The sequence below is a fragment of the Cheilinus undulatus genome, linkage group 9 (genome assembly GCF_018320785.1).
Source record: "Cheilinus undulatus linkage group 9, ASM1832078v1, whole genome shotgun sequence".
NCBI classification, from domain to species: Eukaryota; Metazoa; Chordata; class Actinopteri; order Labriformes; family Labridae; genus Cheilinus; species Cheilinus undulatus.
In genome coordinates, this window is record NC_054873.1 from 40,918,582 (window position 1) to 40,942,897 (window position 24,316).

The window sequence follows — 24,316 nt, forward strand, 5'->3', positions numbered from 1 at the left end:
TTTTTCCGACAGTTCCCTCTGCATTTATTCCTGCAGCTTTGATTTTACTCCGTATGTGTTTATTTCATATCTTTTGTATTATCAGATTGCTCTGATTTGTAAATTATGACTGCATTCTAACAGCAAATTCTTTAAGGGCATTAAACCCAGGTCTGTTAAGCAAGGATTGGTGATAAATCCCCCTTTCCCTCCCATCCTGCCAGCACAGACCTGTGATGAGTGATGTCAGCCAGGTGTATTCCCACCTAGCTGTTCATATTAAGGTCACATTATAAATGATCCAACCTGGATCCACTTTAAATCTACCTTTTAGAGGAGTCATTAACATCTGTTTTTGGCTTTAGGAACGCAGAACTTTTATTAGTTTCTGAGAGAACATCTACTTTTAAAGAAGTTCTGAAAGTTTAACAGGAAAATAATCATTGTAAAGCTGTACGTTTTACAGTAACAGTTTGTAAGTCTCTTCCTAAACACCTCAGCGTATCAAATGAACAATCAGATTAACAAAATAGCTAATACATGGATATATGCCTCCTAAATTTATGTGAAGATCATTGCAAGCCTTGTTCTGATTCTTAAAATGGGCCACCGAAGATAATGACACAGTCGACCCCTAACTGTGAAGAGATGCAGCAGACAAATTACTTGTCATGCTACATAGCTGTCTTTTTGTCAGTATGAAAACAACGAGCAGCTCTTACTGGGACTCTTGGTGAGCTTATTACAGACAGCACGGGATGTTGTCTGACAAGCTAATCACTGGTGTTTCCCTCCACCATCTGCTCTGGTGGCGAGAGGACAACAGGAAAACACACAAGCACAAACGGTCGCACACATAAATTCACACACCCAAATGTTGCAAAGTTGTCTCTGTACATAATGAAGAGGCTCATCTGGATGAGTGGAGCAGAGAGATTTAGAGGAGAATTTAGGAGATCGAGCTGACAATGAGGTTAACTCAAAGAGAAAAGCTTTTATTTATGTATGCATGCGACAAACTGAGTTCTATGTGGCTCATACATTCATACAAAGAGAGAGAAGAAAAAAAAGCCCATCAAGGGTAATCATGTACTGACCAGACTGGAAGGAAGTTTAAAGACTATCTTGGAGTCATTCAGCAACCAAACATGCTCCATGCCTCTGGGAATTCTTATGAAAACAGTTGTAAGCATTAAATGCCTTACAGGCAACATTTCCTTTTCTGTCTGGTATTTATGTTCGAAAGACAAACACTGCAAAATCTTTGTCTCTTTTACCCCTGGAGTAGCATCGACCACCTGATGGATCTCAAATGTTTGCTTTAATAATGCCCATCAATTACAGCCTGACCAAACCAGGACTGAGCTTGTCCTATGAACCTGTTCCGTCCCATCCTGCACTGTCGCAGTCCATTAACTGTGGGCCTAGGGACCAATTAAAACAAACATTAAAAAAATTGATTGGCTTTTATAATTGAAGTTCAACACTACAATACAGAGCATTTTCAGGGCTGCTTAGCCTTTATTTAAATAGGACAGCTGAAGAGAGACAGGAAGCATGGGGTGAGAGAGTGGGGGAAGACATGCACCAAACAGTGCTGGAACCAGGACTTGAACCTGTGACCAGTGGGTCAAGACTTTAGCCTCTGTATAAGAGTGCCTGTTCTACCCACTAAGCCAAACGGGGGCCCTACTCAGAGTTGTTTTAACAATAGAAATTTGCTTGAATGAGATCGTGATGACAGCATCATGGAAGCATGTATTACAGACATAGCTTATTTATTGTTTATTATGAACAGAGCAGTGAGAATGAGGAGTAGACATGTAGACATCACTGTCCCCTGAAAGAACAGAGTGTTTTTTAGAATGCATCATGTCTATGAACAGATGGCTACAGTCTACACTGCCCCCCCCCCCTTTATCCCAAGAAAGTATTTCATTGTGTGCTTGTGGTGGAGAAGGCTGGCAGCGCCATTTTTTTTTACATCTTTTCATGTCAAAGCAGCTGCACGTAAAATAAGAAGTGTGTCTGTGCACGAGGCACACAGCGGTGACTCTAGGCTTAACCTACTCACCCCTCGAATGCTTCAAACTTGAGTTGGACAGACTCGAAATTTTACGAAATCCCGTAGTCTATATGATGTTACATTTGAGTATCAATTAGCTTAATAATTCCTCCAGTAGATACCGTACTCCCCTTTGTTTACTTAACGAGCCAATGTGTGTCTGCATTAACATACCGGTGCGATATGAGGCAGACGGACAGACAGCAATGTATGGAGAGAGATGAGGAGAGAACCGTTACAGTCAGGATAGAACACAATGCAGTATCAAACTGGTCAAACGGGTTATCCAAACTGCGGCTCCTGGGCCAACTGTGGCCCTTTTTCCATTAATATAAGGTTATTCCTATTTAATTTTTGAATATCTTATTCACTAACAAAAACAGGAAACTCTTTGTGATAGTAAAATTAGTGTAAAGGTAAAAAACAGAATTCCAAAAAATTAAAACAAAAAACTGATGGATTTCATTGGGACCCTATGAAAGGGTAATTCTTACCTGTTGTTTATAAGTGCTTTTATTTCAGACTACAAGAGCGCTATAAAGTGCTCAAGTCAATTTACTATTTATGTATTTAACTTCCTGAACCTGACTTGGCCTGGTCTCAAGGGGAGGGGCAGGGATCCCGACTTCAGATCCTGGTTCAGATCACGGGCCAATTCAGCCAGTCTTTGGCTCTGGCAGAGAATTTGGCCTTTACTCAAAACCAGCAGAAAATAAGTTACAGAGGCTTTACGCTCACTGACGTCAGGGTAATTAGCATGAAAAAGAAACAGTTTTTAATGGGATTTTCAAACAATTAAGGGGATTAACAACATCATGATGCAGATTTGTGAAAAGTAAAAATCCTGATTTTTCTCACATTTTGGTTCCTTTCTAATGCACTTCAGGTAGTAAGGGGAATCTAACATCAGAATAGCTTTGACAACACAGTGTCAAGCTCAACTTAAGATACTCAATGGAATTTTGATTTTTAGCTGCACTTTGATGCAGAAACCTGTTTACAGAGAAGAGTACATCAGTAAAAAAAATACTTCTGATGGGTGCTAATTTGTCAGTGCAAAGATACATCTTTAATATGCAACATGAAACGTTTTTACTTTTATACACAACAGCCAGCTGATAGATGATTGCAATGAAATCTGTTCCATTTTATAACCACCTTCCTTTACTGCTCAAAATAACCAACGGATTCATTTGTGTTATAGTAAGATGGCATTTAATCTCCAATTGTATAAAACCACCTCTCTGATGAAACAACTATTTTTAATCATAAACACACTCCTAGCTTTCCCCCCAGAATCATAAATCAATGTCCTGCTTAGTTTCTGTAAAGTAAGAAAAGTCAGTATTGGAGAAAAGCCTTTTCTCCCTCCAAGTGGCAAGGTTATGTTGTACTTAATATTTGATTAACCTTGTTCAGCTATTTGGTTTCTCTTATCAAGGCCAGGCTGTTTTTCCCAAGCTCCTATAAACATTGGATTCTGCCACAAAATTTTCCTGCAGCTTGTTCACTCCATGTGTACACCAGCTTACAAGTATATTGTGCTGTGTTGACAGCCCTGCTACTGCTTTATGTGAGAAAACTCCCATTTGCTGAATTAAATCAATGTTGAGGAGTTTTATAACATGACGTAATCTTAAGATCAAGTCTTTATAAAAAAGCAGAAACCGGTCGGTGTCCCCACGTTGCAAGTGTCAAATGAACCCTCACAGTGTTAGAAATATGAGGATCACACACACACATGCACACTGGTGAATACTGCTCTGGTAAATAGCCTCAAAGGTCTTATTTTCAGACTATATTGATCCAGCCACAAACCAATCTTCTTTGCAGAGCTGCACCAATATTGAGGCATGGATCAGATTTCTATTACCTCCTTAGCTTCCTCTGCAATTTCTCACGATTTTGTCAAATAAACGTTGTCACCCAATAACAGTGTGCTGGCCTGAAATTAGCCCCTGATTCAACAGACGCATTAATTTTTAGAAATTGTGAAATGCAATCTAGGGACAGGTTTTATTCTATATGTCTAAACCATGACATCAGTGAAACAAAAGGCCTTTATAATCTTACATGCAAAATTTGCACTGATATAAGGAATCGAGCAATATTGACTACAAAGTTTTCTGGTACCCACTTGTACTCTTATTATTATTGTCCTTTGTCAGTTTAAAAAGCTTTGGTTTTATGCAGGAAATCTATATTTTTGAAGAGCAAAGGAGGCAAACACATCATAGTGGGACACACTTAGGACTTAACTATATGGGAAAATAATCTAATTACAAATGTATCAAATTCCCCAGTGAGGCATGAGAGGGCAGCCCACAGTGCAACTGGGTCCTTGAGGATTCCTTAGCTGAGCACATGGTACACTGTAGCATCTCCATTAGCAGTTGAGTCATGATAAGCGTGCATTAAAGATATGTTTTCCTCTTTATTCATATTTGCTGTTTAAGATACTATCATCAGATTCTTCTTTACTCATATTATCATGCCTTATTTATGTTTGATATTTATGACCTTGTAGATTTATATTTGTGCTAATTAGGCTAATTTGCTCGCCAACAGGCTTAGCTTAGCTGTGTGCTACTTATAGTTAGCCTAATGCTACTTAAGTTGTATTTCTAAAGTTAGCACATAGATTTGTGCTGCTTTATTTTAATGTATGCTAGTCTAAAGCTGAGCCAGTCAGTTTTAGCATATTACCTGCTCTGTGTTCATCATTTCTGTTATTAAACTTGCATTGCAGAAACCATTCATACATAAATCTTAACTAAGTAAACTGGAATAAAATGTGTCCTTGTTTAATTGATTCTAATCGGAGCACCCTGGGTGAAAGGCATATATTAGACTGGTGCCAGCTCTAATAATTCATCTTAGCAATTGTTTCCCAAAATATTACAGTTGTATTTTATTATATGTTTATTTTCAAAATTTCTTCATGTAATGCATTTCTCAAATTCTTTTCTCCATTCTTCTATATCAAAACAAACACAATATTTGGCAGATTAAACTGAGGCTGAAAAATTCTGAAAAGATATTTTGTGGTGATTATTTTGACTCATTGCAAATTTTACATGAATTGTATCAAAGGAGTTTTTGCAAATGATTCTAGTATTAATTTACACGTGAATGTTTGCATGATGTATAGAGCCTTTCATCCCTGCCTTAAAAATGTATTAAACTGGTGTTGTGAAATACATTTCAGGTCAAAGAAATACAGCACCTTCTGAAAATTTAAAACTGCAGCAGGACATGTTGCAATAGTAAAAAATAAAAACAAGACCCTAGTCTGTTCTATCACGTTAAATGCTCATTGGAGAGCTCCCCAAACACAGTTAAGCCCTTAATATTGGCCCCCACAAGTCAACCGTGCAGACAGATGGATGGCAAAAAAACAGTATCTCACCAGGGTTGTCAAGTGGGAACCATCCTTTGTCAGTGATTTGTTCAGTTAGTCCCACAACACCTTGAGGGGGCTGAACAGTGATCTCCAGTGTCCCAGAGCCATACCCCTCCATACTAGCTCTGGTAGCTTTCTACCCATCATTCTGAATGGTAGACATTCTTTATCTTGCCTACACGACCACATAGCCATCACAGCACAAACAGCATCCACACCTTCAACAGGCCAAGGCTCCTTACATGCAAGCTTCAGGTAGAGACAGTGCTCATACTCCCTACCCCAGCATGACTTATAGTTGCCACCACAAAAGGACAACTATTCCTGGCACTTACTTGTACATGTGAAACTGTACAGAAAACACACAAGAAAATAGAAAGACAGAAAAGTGTGAAGAGAGAGAGCTTAACAAGAGGTCAGGGAGACAGAGAGCAGAGACAGAGTGATGTGCCCTGACTGGGGGTGTCACTCCCCCCTGCCTGACTACAGACTGAAGCTCTACCTCCCCCCACTCCCTCATCTTCATTAAGGAAGAGAAGAATGGAGTATGAAAAAAGGGAAGCATAGAGGAGTCGAGAGGTTTTTGTCAACCTTTATTTTGGCCCTCCAGCTGGTATTATTCCCCCTCATCCAGATCCACTAATTCGAACTACTTCATCTGACATCTCCTGATGCTATCTTCGCTTTTGATTAACTCTATAAACAGATATCTGCATGCAAGTTTAGATTAAAACATGGTTTATGTTTCCTCTCAAATTTAACTCCATTTTAATTTTTCAAACTGCTTGTTACCTGGCAATCGGTGTCATGGCATGGACAAGAATTCTTGGCATTTACTCCTTAAGGCTACAAGAGTGAAATGAAAATAGCAAAGTACTGAGTTTCAGATGTCTTTTAATCTAATGTGAGCATAGGAATACATAAACCATTAAAATTCCACGGAGAACCCTGCTGACATTTAGAGTAAGGCGACAGAACTATGGCAAGAAAATGAACAATTCATGCATTAAATCCAAGATAAAATGATGCAAAACTGGCCGCCCCATCCAACATTTTTATTGGCAGGAACCAGAGAACGCAAGACAATCATCATTATGAGATTTCTTCTATAGTTATTGATTTATCAGCTGGCCAGTCCTATGCAAACAAGGATAAAGACAAAAAAATCTGTGCAATGTGGTGGAAACTATGCTGAGATTTTGTAAGTGTTGTGTCACTGGATTTTAATCAGTCGTCTATCAGGAGAAGGTTGGAGAGACACAGTTGCAAATTCTGGGATCCAAAGGCATCCCAGGATTACTAATGTTGTGAACGATTAATAGGGAGAGGGGGACAAATGAAAATGACATGGTATGAAACTATAACCAAAAGCTCCTGTATTCAATATAACAGAGAAAAATAGGAAACTAAAATCACTGTTTCCATGCAGCTGACTTGAAACTAAAACTCCTGGAGAGAATGAGAGCTCTCCTTAAATGCAAAGGCCGCCAGACTGTTGTTAGTACAAACAAAAGTTCACACTGAGTGCTGCAAACCAAGAATCTAAACTTAAAACAAAAAGTAAGGCAATTTGTGTTAGGTACATTATTTCTTTGTTGTAACAATGCTTCTTGGTAATACATCTTATACCGTTGGAAAGCCTGTTTATTACCCTTTTAAATGATGCCACATTTGTAAGCATCATGTATTTGTGGGATGAGCAGCAGAGCTGAGTATGTGGGTTGCGCCCATGAAAAATGTGCCAAATCTTCTCTGCCAATGCCAAACAGCTGATTCTGCCATTGACTCTTGTTGGGTGTTTGGTGGATTGGATGATTGAAGTTTGAAGAAACAAGACATATTGACAATTTAACAATTTATTCATTTAACAAACAGGAGCCTCAGTAGCACATGGAAGCACCATAAACAGCCACAACCAGCCTCAAAACAAGAGTCAATAGCAACAGCAAAATAAGCTGTTTAGCATTGGCAGAGGAAATTTGGCACATTTTTCATGGGCGCAACCCACATACTCAGCTCTGCTGCTCATCCCACCCCACCCCCCACACACACACACACCTGGCACTGCATTGAGATCTTCACCAAGCTCAGTGAGTGGCTAGTGTGATATCCCTCCAAGTCTTCAGGTCTGTTCCACAATGAAAGTTTTACATTTTGCCCAAGAAAAGTTTCTGTTTACAGTAAAACAACCCTCTCAACTAAGTTATTCAGTTTGTTGTCTTTCCTCCCTAATCTGTGTCAGGTGGCTGCAAATGAAATAAAGGTATGCATCGTTGACATTCAACAGTTCATTGGGTATTCAAAGCCATTCCAATCAGTCCCATTAGACACACACACAAAGAGCAGCGTGGTTGTGTTAAAAAAGAGGAGGACTCAGAGGTCATCTAAAGGAGTGGACGTATCAGAATAAAAGGAACTGAATTGGGAATAAGGAAGACCAGCGGGAATCACATTACAAAAGATACTCTACATGAACAGAGAATAAAAAATCAAAAGTGATAAAAGCATGATAGAAGACCAGAGGAATATTTGAGTCTTTGATGTTGACTATGAAACGGTTCCTCCTGCTGTTTTTCTCCTCACATCTTCAGGCTGTTTATCGACGATGTCTCCAACCCTTTAAACATGGCATCTCCTTGAAGCTCTCTAATGATTTTAGAATCAATATATATCGGTTTGGGGTGTGGGAATAAGTTTGATATTGTATTACCATAAATCAGTTGAGCAGGCTTAGTCAGTAAAGGGAGAAATTTCATTAGGGTGATGCAGTCAGATTGGTTATGCATGATTGTGTGTGAAGGTATCCATTAACAGGAGGGATCATGGATTTTTCCACAAAAAAATAACATTCTCTAATCCCTCTACGATTACTGCAGCAGGTGCAGCAGAGAAAATAACTTTTATTATGTATAGTGTAATGTATGTATATGCCTCTCTGATTCTTAAAGCCTAAATCTCTCCAGTCAATGTGATTAGTTCCCCTTGATGATCCTGTATGGCGTATTCTGCTGCCGTCTGCACCTATTCAAGTAAAGCCGAAAAAAAATGTTATTCAGAGCATGCTATCAGGTGTATTATAACTACTTAAAAGTCATTTTCCTTTATTCACAAATCATCTTTTTGTTTACTCTGCCTTTAATACCTAAAAAGTAATGCAGTTCAAAATCTGCTGATTAACTGGCTGGGAAGTAGTTGCTTGTTTATCACCGGTTTAATGTCTCAGAATATAATCTGAATAAAACGCCAGGACTCACTCTGCTGCTGTCAGAGGCTAAGGGCAACATGCTCTGCTAAAGGACTGAATACCTTATCTCATTTCAAACCCTTTCCATTAAATTCATGTTATTAAAGTAATAATGTTTTACAAGATGCCTCTGAACTTTACACAAAGTTAATGCAAAACTTAGATAATGTGAATGTTTTTAATCTAAAAACATAAAGTTTAAGACTAGTGGAGCAGCCAGCATTACGTGCTAATAGCAATGGGATAAAAAAACAAAATGAAGGCAGTGAGTATTTCAAACTGCACTTTTCATTGTTGTATTTTTAGGTGCACAGTAAAGCGGGGCTGCAGCTTCCCACATCCTTGTCCTTACAGCAGGTAAGCATCAGATATTGCAGATATTGCACAGCATTGCAAGCTTATTGTCTATACTGTATCCATAACAAATTTAATTCTCTTCCCTTTGCAAACAATATGACATCTAGAGCTTTTATTTCAAATGCAGAGAAACAGAAGTGTGGTGTATTGTTTTGACAAGCCTTTGACAGCTACAGTACCTATAAAAACAAAACCTTCCAGACACTGGTGTCTTTTTATTAAAGTCACTTAAGACACATTTAGTGCACCCAGGTGACCCCCATCTCACTAATTGTGAACTTCTAGCACCAATTAGCTGGACCTCTGTTGATTTAGCCCGTCACCTTAAAAGGGTGAATTTTTATGCAATCACATTTTACATTGCATACTGTTGAACTGGAATTACTTCTTAGAAAACTGTTGCCACTTTGACATTAACGACTTTTTGGTCAGTAAAGCGAAATTATATTGACCATGACCATGAAAAAAAGAAAAGAAAAGAAAAGAAAAAAAAAAAAAAAACAAGCCGTGTAGTTATTTTTATTTCCTATCAATTTAAAGTTCTATTCTTCTGTGGTTAAGCTTATAACAACTTTTGATCTACCAGAAGTCAGACCACACTGGTGTAGCAGTGCAGCACTCTTTAAAAGACAAAAATTTTAAAGTTGTCATTAAAAATATCTCTCTGGGGCGCGCAGATAGCTTTGCAGTATAAGGCGTGACCCATGTATGTGGGTGGCCCAGGTCCGCGGCCCTTTGCTGCATGTCTCTCACCACTCTCCCATTTCCAACTCTATCTACTGCCCTCCTCTATCAAATAAAGGCACACGCCCCCCACCCCCCCAAAAAACCCATCTCTCTACATTTATTTGATTCCTAAGTTAAGACACTGATAAGAATTGCATCAGATTGTCAATATGGATGAAACATCTGTTTTGAAATTCACAAACTTAAACATGCAGTTTAAATAATGTGATTAATCATGATTAACTGTCAAAATTCTGTGATTAATTGCAATTGAAAAAAAAACATTAGAAAACCCTTCTTAATGCCCTTCATTAGTAATCATTCCCATCTTATATCACTGTGTTTAAATGAGAGGTGATGGAGATTAAAATTTTCTTCTGCCACTCAGTCTCTTCATGAGCCTCTAATGATCATGCTGCTTCCAAAAAAAGAGAGGGTAGTTAGAGGCAAAAAGACAGAAGGATACAGAAAAATGCCAGCACAGCTGCTTCAGTGGCTTATAATGTATTTCTGAGTATGAACTAGACAAAAAGTTGGACCCCAGCGTCAAGGCTGTGGTCAAAGCCATTAACTCTACTGACAGTGGAGGCCAGGCTTGGAGTGTCCTCAGAAAGCTCTTCCAGATGCCAGACTGGGTTTGGAAAGGAGGGTAGTTCTGATTATGTGAGGCTTTTTATGACAGCTGGAGTATAATGAGGACTGTAAAATATGAATTTTTAATTCTGTCAAGCTACAGAGCACTGCAGTGAAAGTGGAAATACACAGTCACACTCCCTTGGCCTTTAAAGTTTTTTTTTTTCTCTGCCTCCATTAAAGGGGCAATGAGTGCAGAATTTACTGCCCCTTAGAAGTAAATGGTCTTTAATTCGCAGTGGACTGATAGAGTTGTTGTTTGGCCTCACTGACTTGGAAATTAGTTCTCAGATATTTCACTGAGTCAGACTGAAAAGTTTCACTCTGCAAGCAAAACAGCCCATGACAAAGTGACATTATTATAGCAAGGTAATATAGTAGCTCTTTGCTGCATATCCTTACAGATCTCTGCTCTAATTAGCCTGTGCGCTCATTATGGAAATGTGACTTTTTCGTTTATGTAAATCATAGGCCTCCACTGTTCAACATTACTGACGGGCCAACATGCAGAGAGTTAGTATGATATCTGAAAGACTGGATTATGTTATAACTCTACCTGCGACAGTTAATTCTCTTTTTTATGGAAAATGTTTAAAGAAACCAATATTTTGAATTAAACCATGGTTTAGTTGAATGTGTGTAATGTTGAGGTAGTTGTTTAATACGGTAAATTTTCAAAGCATCTTAGCATCTTTTAGCACATTTTTGTAGCCAATCCCAAAACATTATTGGAACCCTTAACTTCACTTAAATTGGTTTTCATTAATGCCATTTTTCTTTCTAGGATTCACTTCTGCTCTCATAAAATGGATCATGGAAATTAATAAAAACTGAGCCTGTAACTACCCAAATACATGTCTTTTATTGTGAAATGCTGGTGGACTCTGCTGCTAACTTCTGCTGCTACCCTCTGCTGGCTATTTACGGGGGAGTTATTCAGCATACTAACTGCTTTCAATGAGTTTTGTCTCAGGCTATGAAACTTAGTTTTATTATTTGCTGTTGTAGAGCAGTTTAACATCATAAATCAGCTACATATTCACACAGATACTTTTACTGCAATAATGTGTATGTGTGTGTGTAACAATATGTTGTTGTTGTTTCAGCACTGCACAATGTGGCCAGATCCAACCCTCAGTGAGTTGGCTCTATGTATATTCTGCCCACTGTGTGTAACAGGGGTCAAGTATTGAAAAAACTTACTGAATGTGTGATGCAAGAATGTACTTGATCAATATGCTCTTTCACCAATCTAAAGGTTAAGATATTGTGTGTGGGGTTTTCTTAAACATGCAAACATTAGTTTTTCAGAAAACACATTGACATCCTGGCTAAAGACTGTCAGACTTTTAGCAAGTTCACTGTTGAAAATTAGCTTCTGTTAATTTGGAACAGAATTTTTGGATTAACTGTGATTGAAGTTAACATATTTGTTAACAGATAACATATCAATTTTTGATTATCTGTGCCCACATCTTAGTCTGTGCCTGTTAAAATTATTTCTCACTGCAGGAGGTCAATTTTCAGCAAAACCAACCCCACATTTGCCTAGGATCAAAAGCAGACAGGCCATACTGTCGTCATGTTTGAACGTGCAAAAAAATGTTCAACCTGATTAAAATCATTCTGATTGGGGATTCCAACTTTACTGTTGGCCTCACTGTGTGCATACTCCTGTTATTATTTCAAGTCTAGTTTTTGTTTAGCACTCCAGGGTTGCTGCATGTGCAAATTGACTGCCTGTGTCGTAAACAAACACCGGTGTTTCTGCATGCCTCTCGATAATTCTCCACTGCCCTCTGCGCCGCACACCAGAGACTTTATTTTACCAGATTTCCCAGGTCCTTGACTGTGGATGTCCAAGTTTTGTATTTTGTATCTGAGCTTTGTGTTTCTTTTAACCTTCAAAATGTACATGTATCATTTAATTAAAATGATACCCTTTTTTTCTTCTTTTGTTCCCAATTAAGCTGCAAGCTCAGCAGTATACTCCTAGAATCAATAAACATGGGACAGTACAGGTCTGCAGAAGAACCTTCGAGTGTCCATGGTTGAAGAGAGGGGCTGACATCTACAAAAGGAATCATTGTAACCCAACCCACGAAGGAATGATGTAAACAAGTGTTTACAGGATAATGATCCAAACAACGACCGACATAAACCATCGTGTTTGATTGAAATGAAGTTTCTTTCCAAATGGGCCGGATCAGACTAATCTCTTTCAGATGAGGTTTTTACATAAAGCATGTCTATTTACAATGTTCACCATCTGGAACCAGATGGCGAACATTATGGAGCATCTACTTAATGGACTTTAAGGATATAAACACTAACATTCAAGAAGCCTTTAATTAATCAGGTGGACACAAACACATCTCAAAATGAAGACAAGTCAATACCATGTTGTAACATTAATCAGAAGCATGTGCATTATTATTCTAACACAGGTGTGAATGTGAGATATTTAAGACAGTGTTCCCACAAATGTTCACATAACAACAGATAGTCATTTAAAAGAAAGTGTTCATAACTTCATAAAAATCATGTGGATTGATGTTGAAAACTAGGACACAATTCTGAATTTATTCTTCCTTATCCTTGTTGTTGTGTAGAGAATAAAGAGATATCACTCAACCAGCTCTGCAACCACAATGCAACTTTATGCAATTGTTGCTCTCTCTGTGTCTCTAAATGATTTAAAACAACAAAGACCTTAGAGGAGTCCAATTATCCACTGCTGACAACCATCCCTAAGATCTCTCTGTGTGATCAGTATTTTTTGTGTGTTTGAAAGCTAGAGCATAAAAAAACAAAGAAGAGAAGCTCACTGACCTGCGGTGTCATACCATGACAGAGGTACATGATGGGAATATTGTCAGTGTCCGGGCCCTGGTCCAAACACAGATTGTCCTTCAGACTGTTCTTCAGCTGGACATAAGACACACAAAAGCAATGCAGAAAATGTTATTGTTCCGTTGTATCCCCAATTATAATAAAGCTCCAAGCATAGATAGACTTAACAGGTCTACAGTATATAACAAAAGACAAGGGAGCGTGGGAGGACATCTCTCTCATACATGCATTAGGTTATTAAAATTTCAGCTTTATTAAAGAATTTTCTCCTCACTTGAAGGGAATTTAAGCTGTCAGTTCCTGACAGCCTTTAGTTTTTTCCCCAAAAGACATTTCAGAGGAAAAACTAATTTGCTCTTCATTTGTTTTCTTCAGCTGAGGAACCTTAATTAAACCTTTGTGGTTTCCATTGTGGTTTACCAGTTTACCACTTCTGTTTATGATAAGCTCTTATTTCTTTACTTCTTAAGTTTAAAAGTAAGAGTAGATAAAATGCTGGAATTACATGCTAATAGGAAGAAATTGCTCACCATCAGCTTTAAAACCATGTCATTCAAATGTTTTCTTTACCCACTTTTTCTACTTCACATAGCATAACTCAGGATGTTTGAGGGCCAGGGTCAAAAATGATAAAAAGGCACCTTCTGTCTGGGCAGGGACACAAAAAGTTGCAATACATTTAGAAAAATTAAACATTTGTTATTACACCAACAACAGCTTTCTAATATAATGGACAAGGAACTATTTAATCCTTCATTTCACAAGATACACAAGAGAGGAAGCTAGTAAAGATGAACTTCATGGTACTTAATTTTATTGTTACAACTATTGGATGTAGGCTCTCTATAGGGCATGCTATCAGCTTTTGTCTACTGAGAGGGTACTTTACTTAAAGGGCACCTTATTGGATGCCTTCATGGGTTAGTTGTATAGACACAATGCACTATGGCACACATTAAAGACCATCCCTTCTGATAGGTTCTGCTTTATTTGGCTTGTAAAAAAACAAAACAACAACAACAAAAAAAACCAACAACAACAACAAAAACAAAACAAAACATGGCTTTATGCACTGCTCAAAAAAATTAGGAGAACACGTAATCACCACAATGTAACTCCATGTCAATCACACTTCCCAGGATATCAACCTGTCCAGTTAGGAAGCAACACTGATTGTGAATTGATTTCACATGCTGTTGTACAAACTGGACGGACAACAGGTGGAAAGAAGAAGCAATTAGCAAGACAACCCCTATATAGGAATGGTTTTGCAAGTGGTGGCCTCAGACCATTTCCCCCTCCTCATCCTTTCTGTCTGTATTTTGGTTACTTTTGCATTTTTCCAGTGCCCTCACCACTATTGGTGGCATGACACAACAAATGGAAGTTGCTCAGATAGTGCAGCTCATCCAGGATAGCACATCTGTGCGCCGTGGCTAGGTTTGCTTCGTTGTCCAAGACACTGTCAAGAGTGTGGAGGAGATACCAGGAGACAGGCCAGTACACCAGGAGCATGAGGGGTGATTTTTCCACTTGTATTTTAAATATCAATCTGAATCCAGTCCTCCATGGGTTAACGATTTTGGTTTCCATTGATCTTTCATGTGCTATTTTTTTTCTCCTTGATTCCACTATGTAATGAACAAAGATTTTCATCTAGAATATTTCATTCATCAGGATCTGGGTTGTGTTATTTAAGTGTTCCCTTTATTTTTTGAGCAGTATATGTCCATTCAGCCTCGCTCAGAGCTATGGAACTTTTGGCTCTTTTTAGAGATCAGGATTATTTGGGTCAGTTCAGCAATAAGATTCAATTGGCAGGTAACAAGACAGCTCTTCATTTGGTACAGTTTTGTCATTTTATGTCTTTAAAACAGTGGCAAAATTGGAACAAAGGGAAATCCACCCTCAAACATTTACTGGCTCCAGTCTTACCCACAATTTCCACATAGGACAACTGTGCCCAGACCGAAGCACTGCAGGTTGCTCCGACCGAATGCGAGTGACTGTCCAAAGCATGTCTAAATCGCTGCGCTGTGGAGTGCAGCCCTGATCAGCAGGCAGAGAGTTTTGGGGTTAATTTATCATCTATTCCAGTATAAGTCTATGATATTATTGCTTCCGCCATTGGGTGAGTACATTAGGAAGTTAAAAGGTTAATGTTTGCTTAAAGGATCTGTGGTTTTATGTAAAGTTATTTGGCAAAATGTCCTCAAAAGTTAACTTTTCCTTGTCAATGGTGCCGTTGTAGCCCACTGACCTCCTGGTGACCCTTCGCTCTCGCTGCAGGATGAGACGTAATGTTGATATAGTGATGATTTACGATCGGGAGTCCGTGCATTGTGTTGTATTTTGAAAGAACCAGATATTCTACGCTTGTGACGTCCTGTTTGGAGCTTTCTGATCAACAGGAATTGACGCGGTTTGGCAGCGGCCGGCGCTGAAAATAGACCTGCAGCGTATCTCTAATGAAATGGAGCAGAGTCGCGCACCAGAGATGTGCCTCTGCTGGACTGGAGCGCCGGCTGTGGAAATGCTCTGATAAACTAGAGAGGGGGCAATTTGCTCAGCAGTGCGATTCGCTGGTGGATCGTGGTGCGGTCGCTGTATGTGGAAATTGGAGGTAAGGGTCGACCAATAATCAGTCTGGCAGATTATTGGTTCAAATATTTGGCATTTTGCTGATTGTTTATATCAGTGTTGATAATTAATGATTAATTAAATAGTCCTCTGGCTCTCCTGCATGTGTCTTCCCCTCTTTCTCAGATCTCCTTCTCTTGCACTCCCACCTACACTGTATGTTCTGCCCATAACTCTGATAGGCGTAGATGTCACATGAGTTCTAGCCAATCAGCGAAGAAGCCCAATGTGTAGTAAGAGTAGGGATTACAAGCTAAGAGGTGTCTCCATTGTGGAACGCTGACAAGAGAATACAGCAGATATTTCTGAAGTTAAAAACATGACGATCCTCCACACTGTGGTTCCAAAAGCTCCACAACCCTGCAAGCAGTTTCTACAATGAAAGGTCTTAGTTATTATATTATAGAAAATGCCTGAATAGTCAAATTTGTAAGGTTGCTAATGTTAGCCTTAAGTGGAAATCAAGGGGTTTGAAATTGCTTCAACATGAGGTAGTTACAATCATGGACGGAAGTATTGGCACCCCTGAAATTTTTCCAGAAAATACACAATTTCTCCCAGAAATTGTTGTAATTACAAACGTTTTGGTATACACGTTTTTTTTCCTTTATGTGCATTGCATCAAAACACAAAAAATGAGAAGAAAAAAGCCAAAATTGACATAAAACTCAAAAAATGGGCCAGACAAAATTGTTGGCGATCTCAACTTAATATTTGGTTGCACAACTTTGGGAAAAAAATGACTGAAACCATTTGCTTCCTTTAACCATCAACAAGCTCCTCACACCTCTCAACTGGAATTTTGGACCACTCTCCTTTGGCAAGCTGCTTCAGGTCTCTCAGATTTGAAGGGTGCCTTCTTGCAACAGCAATTTTGAGATGTCTCCATAGGTGTTCAATGGGATTTAGATCCGGACTCACTGCTGGCCACTTCAGAACTCTCCAGCGCTTTGTCTCCAACCATTTCTTGGTGCTTTTTGAGGTATGTTTCGAGTCATTGTCCTGCTGGAACACCCATGACCTCTGACTACATTGTGGCCCAAAATCTTTTGATAGTCTCCAGATTTCATGATTCCTTGCACACAGTCAAAGCACCCAGTGCCAGAGGCAGCAAAACAACCCCAAAACATCTTTGAACCTCCACCATGTTTGACTGTAGGTATTGTGTTCTTTTCTTTGTAGGCCTTATTCTGTTTTCCGTAAACAGTAGAATGACGTGCTTTCCAAAAAGCTCTACCTTAGTCTCATCATTATGTCTCTTTGTCAGCAGTGGGTTCTTCTCAGTCTCCTGCCATAGCGTTTCATCTCATTCAGATGACGATGTATGGTCCGAGCTGCCCCTTTGCAAAGTTGCAGTTTAAAAGGGTGCCTATAATTTTGTCTGGCTATTTTTTTGTAAAATTATGTCAATTTTGGCTTTTTTCTTCTCTTTTTTTGTGTTTTGTTGCAATGCACATAAACATGTGTATACCAAAAAAATTTGTAATTGCAACAATTTCTGGGAGAAATGGTGTATTTTCTGGAAAAATTCCAGGGGTGCCAATACTGTCATACATCACTGTAGCTGGCACTTGATAACAACTTGCATATAACTTTACTCAACCAGATTTCAGAGGCAAAAATATTCCTTTTAATTAAAAACACTGTTTTAGATGACTTGATCAATATTTACCTTGCTGATTCAGATTAATATGAAAGTCTTTTTATATATTTATGAAAAAGGCATCCATCTTGAGCTCCATCTTAACAATCAATTAGATTTAAGTGATTAAAACATGAATGCATCAGTAGTTATAATCCAGTTGTACAATATATTATTATAAAATGCTGTTTTGCTTTAGTCACATTGACTATATTTTGTATACACAATTACAATTGTTCAAGTGTCCCAAGTAAAAGAAATTTTTCACTGTGACTGTTGAGAGGTCTCAGCTTGTGCCCAAGAATGTAGATATGCCGATATTCCTTTAGAAAAACATGTATAAGAAAATAAATCGTTGCTAAGCATTGAGTTCATCTAAAGTTTGACTGCCAGTGTTTTGCTCAGCTAGGTTACATAGGTTAACATTTCTGGGTTTATTTATGTATATGACTCTTAAATACTCAGGAAGGCAAGGCTCTCCTTGCAACCTTCCCTCTCCTTTATTCTTTGCTCTTCATGCATTATTAACTACTGTTATGACAGTGCTATACACCAAACACCTCTAGTTGTGAGGCTAAAGTGAAGACAAATGGAACCACTGCAGGCTAATTACTGCCTGCCAGGAGAAAGTCATACTAACACTTTACATTACCCTTCACCTTTTTTGGCAGCTGCAGACTACAAAACATTAGGGTGTACCTTTGCAGGTTACACCTTTAATTTGGCTTTATTCCAAAGAGAAATACAGATAACATTTTCAATACGTCTTCATTAACAGAGCAACCTAAATTTGTTGTTTGTAGGATGTGCAGTAAAAATAAATAGATATTTTAAAGCTAAACCCACACAGGTCAGAATGCAACCACTGGGAGGATTATCACAAAACTTCTTCAAAGCCCTATACAATGTATTCTTCATTTAGTTCATTTTATTTGTTTTTGGACAGCACTGTACAGCTTTCAAAGCTTTCACAACTTCAGTGTCTCAAAACACAATGTATGCAATCCGCCAAGCTCCATACAAAGAAGAGAAGAATAAGGGGACTTGTTTGGAAAGCTGGGGGAGCATTTTGCAGCTAAAGCCATATATTTCCCTCAGGAGTTGGAGGAGACAAAGACAAGCTGGAGGAAGATTGGTTTCACATCAGAAGTTTAGTTTATTTAGTCGAGACCAGGGAGGAAAAAAAGATGCATTGTTGTGTTTTAGTTCTGAGCAAGATCCTATTAACACAAACTTTTTAGAAACCAGAAAAACTATGACATCACCATGCAAAACTGAACAATACATTTTTTTTGTAATTTTTAATTTTAAACCTTCAAATTCAGCAGCTTTGACTTCATCACACCACAAATTGCTGTGGTAGTCAAGAAGAAATTAATCAAAAAAGGCACACAGTGATTTAAATAGCTGGGATAGGGATTTAATTTAGCTGACACATTAAAATATACTGGGTACAGGGTGTTTTGTTATTGTGCACTCAAAACAACACAGAAATATTCATACATTTTCAATCATCTGTATGCACTTTTAATGATTTTCACTTTGGATAAGAGAGGCAGAACACATTGGAAGATACAGTATCATGCTACCTCCCTGGAAAGCTGAGGACCGAGTATTATGCTGCTCAGATTTGAGGTATATATTTAGGACAATAGAAAGTGCTTTATTCAGGATATAACGTAATCAAATCAAAGCTTATAAAACTAGGGAAATTGGTTTAATAGATAAGAAATTGATACTAGCTATAAAGCACTGAAAACTTGCACTGCTACATGAGCTTTTGTACAGTAGACACAATTATCTGTGTGCCTTCAGAGCTCAAAATTCAATTGTAGAAAGAACTCGCTTTTTCACATTGGATAAAAATGTTTTGTGCCATGCTCTATCATGAATGCTGAATGGCCCTTACCTCTCCCTCACTGTAACATTAGCAACATTGTTCCATGCTTGGGCACAATTGATCACTAAGCCCTGCCCTCCATTGGTTACTGTTGCTACGCCTGTCAAGCTTTCACAGCCACCTGTGCTGAATATCTAGTTTTCCAGTGGAGCGGATAAGTGAAGTAATTGTTCAAGTGGTGATACAAGCATGAAATTTGGTACATGTACTCTTCAAAGCCTACTTTTAAAAAAACAACACTGGCCACGCAAAAATCCAAGATGGCAGCCATTTTCCAAGATAGCTGACACATCACACTGAGCCCCATTGTAATGGGTTAAAAAAATTGAAGAAAAAAACATAATTGTTTTCTAGGCTTTTTGAACACTTGAATGGCAAATGAAGATAATTTTGTCCATGGCTGTTGCATATTAGACTTTAACCAAGATGGCCGCAAAAGACAAATTTTGCCATATCTCGCTACTAATAGAGATAGACAAATGATTTTTGTTTCTAATCCTACCGTTTTTGGGTCAGACAATCTAACGGACTTGATCCAATAACCATAAAGGCTACCTGAACTACTGCATCAAAAATGGCATTAAGGATGTCTGCCATGAAACATAGGCAATGTTTTTAAATGAAAATCATTTAAAAACATTGCCTATTTTGTTTGATCCTGCCTTCCAAAGTTATTTATCCAACAAATAAAAAATACACCGATCTATGCATATCCTGGCTTAAAAGCCATATTTTCAAGGTTAGGTGATTCAAAGGAAAACTTTATAAAAACTTAAAGTTTTTACATTCATTCAAAGATTTTTTCTTCTGCCATGTTAGTTCCACAAGAAGGCCAAAGCTCAGAATGGTACCCTGTTCATTTCATCGTACCTTCTAATGGATGTCAAAGCAATTAAGAACGTCTCAGTCAGAACCAGCAATGATCTTTGTCATCAAGAATGTGACATTGATTTATCGGTTAATGTAACCCTTTACGAATAGCGTAGGCCCCTAGAAAAAAAATAATAATAACAGAGCCCTATAATATTCTTATTTTTTCATCGTACTTGTCATGGATGTCAAAAGTAATCAAGAATGCTTCGGTAAGAACCAATAATGACCTTTGTAGTCAAGAATGTTGCATTGCATTGATTTATAGGTTAATGTCAACCTTTAGGGTGATGAAATAATTTTCACATGAATTGAATACTGCAGGTGCCAAGGAAAAAATAATAACACAGCCATATATAATGATTTTTATTTTTGTTTTCACCATCATAAATAACCACCAGGGTCGAAACTCAAAGGTACTTTTTGGTATCCAATGTACACTGACAATAGTGACTATTACACCATGGCATAAAAAAATAAAAAATAAAAAATAAACAACTAATAAGAAGAAAATGAAAACAACTAATAAGAATGAATTGAACTGACACATTTTTTTCATGTCACACTGACCCAACTAAGGTCATACTGTAAATACTAAAACTTCTCAAAGTGAAAGAAGATCTTATTGATGGCGCATAGGAATGGTGCATAGGAAACAACACACATGGATATATACATTCATGTTAGTACAAATAAGCACCATGATTAGAAATAAAGATAAAGAAAAAAAAAATGCCAGAGGAGTAAAGAGTCACATCTTACATTTGCAAGTGCATACAGCTGTACACGTGAGACCCAGCCTGTAGCACTTGCACCTGCCACGACAGCCTGATTTACAGCCGCATTTGGTCAGCTTTTGGCAACTCTTGGCTATGGGGCAGTTGGCTGTCCAGAAGACCTGCCATTCTTCACCAACCTTCTGCCATCCCGAGTCAGCAGGACTCTCTGCTTCTGGCTGACACTTGGTTGCCTGAACCCAAACACGGCCAGCCTGGTAGGCAGCACACCTGGTATGCTGGAGCAGAGCTGCTCTGGTTGGTGGAATTGCCTTGTAAGGCCTCTGCTTTCTGGCAAACATGTCAAGTCTGGCCTCGTCCACAGTGGCAGCAGTGCTGGACCTGTCATACATCTGTATGAAAAACTTCTCCAGTATCTCCAGGTCGCCATCTTCCACTGTGAGAGGGTACTGGCTCAGCTCGGAGAAGAAAGGGGGAGGCCTCTGGACAAACATCCCATGTTTGCCAGCGTTTTCTTGCCCTTGTTGCGGAAGGCTGACACAGTGTCACAACCTGTGAAGGCATGAAAGAATAACATGCCTTTGACCTTCTCCTGGCCAACATAGCGACATAGGTCAGGTACACTGATCCAACACAGGCTCTGACTTTTCCCAAATGCCACCCACAAGTGCTCTAGCCTCAAACTCCCGTATGGGATACAACTAGGTTTGGGTGTCCTTTGCCTCGCCCGATCATTCATCCAGTACCATTTAAGTCCCGTGTGATCTGTGCACCATCCAGATAACTACATGAGCAAGTCATGTAGAGCCCCCTTACCCTTGGCTTGGCTCTCCCACACTGGCATGCCCTGTCAATATAGGTGCGGCTATCTAGTTGTATCTAATAATCACCAACTACTGTTTACTAGCTAATTGATATGGGGCTGTTAGACAGCATTTGGGACACTAAACTTAACTATACTACAACTACTAGTCTAATACTGCAGTATTAGTAAGCATGGGGTTCAGCTGGGTAGCACAGCAGCGATGTCACCAGTGTGACCTGGTTGTGTGCTGACATTCACTCTATTGCATTTGCAAGCTCTCATCATTGCCTCAGTTCTGTACTTACAAATGTGTAAATGGCTCCATTGGATTCTAGAACCCAAAAAAATCTATGTGCACACCAAAAAATCATGTATATATGTTCAGTAGTTGCCTAGGTATGAATACTTTAAATTAATGGTGACCATCTTGGATGCCATCTTTGTAATATAAATTTTATGTTATGACAATAATTAAAACAAAACTCATGAAGCTGGTTATCAAGAAACATTTTTATCTTCAAAAATTCATTAGGCAACAATTAAAAAAAGGAAATAAAGCATGGTCAGACAAGTGGTCATTTATAGATGAGGTCAGGCAAGGCAGCCATCTTGAAAAATGACCGCCATCTTGGATTTTTGCATGGCCAGTGTTATTTTTGAAAAAAGTAGACCTTGAAGTGTACATGTACCAAATTTCATGCTTGTATCACTACTTGAACGATTCTTGTGAAATATGCAATTATCTGCTGCACTATGGATAATTAGGGAGTATACTAAGGGAAATACCATCAAATTTATTGCAGAAAGTATCAGAGAAGGAGACAGAAATGTCAACAATGCGCTTGTCAAAGCAAAAATCATATCACTTGCTGACGGCGTGCTAGCAGATACGTTGGCATTAGGCCAACTACCTATCACATAAGCTAGCACATGGCTAATTAAGGCAACAAATATTTATAAGATCAAGACTGAGGACACCATGCAAAATATCTCCAGTGACGTTACAACTACAGACAACTATGCGGGAAAATGACTGTACGGATGGATTTTCATTTAATCGTTGATGGAGGACATAATGAAGCAGAAACCTTGAGGGCAAGTTAGCAGCATAAAAACAAGGCAGCCTCTGTGAGCTGAGCTTCTGCTTCAGCTGATCCATCTAGCGCAGTGATTCTCAAATAGGAATACTTGAACCTTGGGGGTATGTGAAGGCACTCCCGTGGGTATGTGAGATTTTAAAAAATATATAAATTTGAAAAAAGCATCCATGCAAAAATAATTTAAAATAACTAATACATATTTCAATCAAATATAAGCGTTAGTTCCCAAACTGAATTCTATATTTGGCAAGATGTTAAATTTTATTATTCACCCCGCGTCTCCCCAGTGGCAGGATTGTTTCACCCACCCTTGCACATTCTACGTGACATCTCCTGCCAATCACCGCTGCCTCGAAAACTCAAACAATGGAGCCTTGGGTAAAGAGTAGCAGCAAGGCTGCTGAAAACACAGAGGAACAAGTGCCAAAGAAGGTGAAACAGAGCTTACAAAATTCCACCAGTATTTCAAAGAATTTATTTATATGAGATTTCCGTCAATGAGTTTCAACTCACCCCAGTTACTGTGTTTTATATGTGGGGAGAAATTAGCCAACAGCAGCATGAAACCAGCACATCTTCAGCGGCATCTCAAGACAAAACATGTGTGTCATCTTGGTAAGCCACCTGGGTTTTCTAAAAGGAAACTTTCTGAATTCAGGTCATCTCAAAATACAATGCAGAAGGTGTCCACGACATCGGCCAAAGCCCTAGAGGCTTCTTATGCGGTGTCTTTGCTCGTAGCTAAAGCCAAGACACCATTTACTGTTGCTGAGGAGCTGCTCCTTTCATGATGGCCGAGACCATGCTAGATAAAAAGTCAGCAGTGAAATTAAAGACTGTGCCTTTGTCAAATGACTCTGTTTGCCGCAGAGTAGATAAAATGGAGACAGACATTGTTGAGCAAGTTGTGGGAAAACTTGGCGACTCCTTTTCACTCCAGTTGGATATATTTACAGATGTCAGTGGAAATGCACAAATTGTTGTTTTGGTGAGATACGTTGATACTGACGACATTTATGTGCATATATTATTCTGCAAAAGTTTAGAAGGGAAAACAACAGGTGAGGCCATTTCTGATGTTGTTAACGCCTTCTTCTGTGAAAACGGTCTGAGCTGGAAATCCTGTGCAGCACGGATGCAGCAGCATCTATAATGGGCAGTGCAAGAGCACTCAAAGCACGCATTAAAATGGAGAACCCTGACGTCAAGTGGACTCACTTGTACACAGGAGGGCACTGGCTTTCAAGAAAATGAGCCCTGTGTTACATGATGTATTGAACAACAGCATCAAAGTGATCAACTTCACAAAGTCAAGGCCACTTACTACACACCTGTTTCACCACCTCTGTGAAAATATTGGAG

At 38.8% G+C, this 24,316-nt stretch overlaps 1 protein-coding gene across 1 annotated transcript in view; it reads right to left on the minus strand.

Annotated features, from left to right (window-relative positions):
• Positions 1–24,316, minus strand: part of galnt18a (UDP-N-acetyl-alpha-D-galactosamine:polypeptide N-acetylgalactosaminyltransferase 18a) — a 282,449-nt gene that overhangs the window by 33,570 nt on the left and 224,563 nt on the right. Inside the window, exon 9 of the mRNA XM_041794807.1 lies at positions 13,240–13,335. Within this exon, the coding sequence (XP_041650741.1) occupies positions 13,240–13,335 (96 nt within the window). The remainder of the gene's footprint in view (positions 1–13,239; positions 13,336–24,316) is intronic.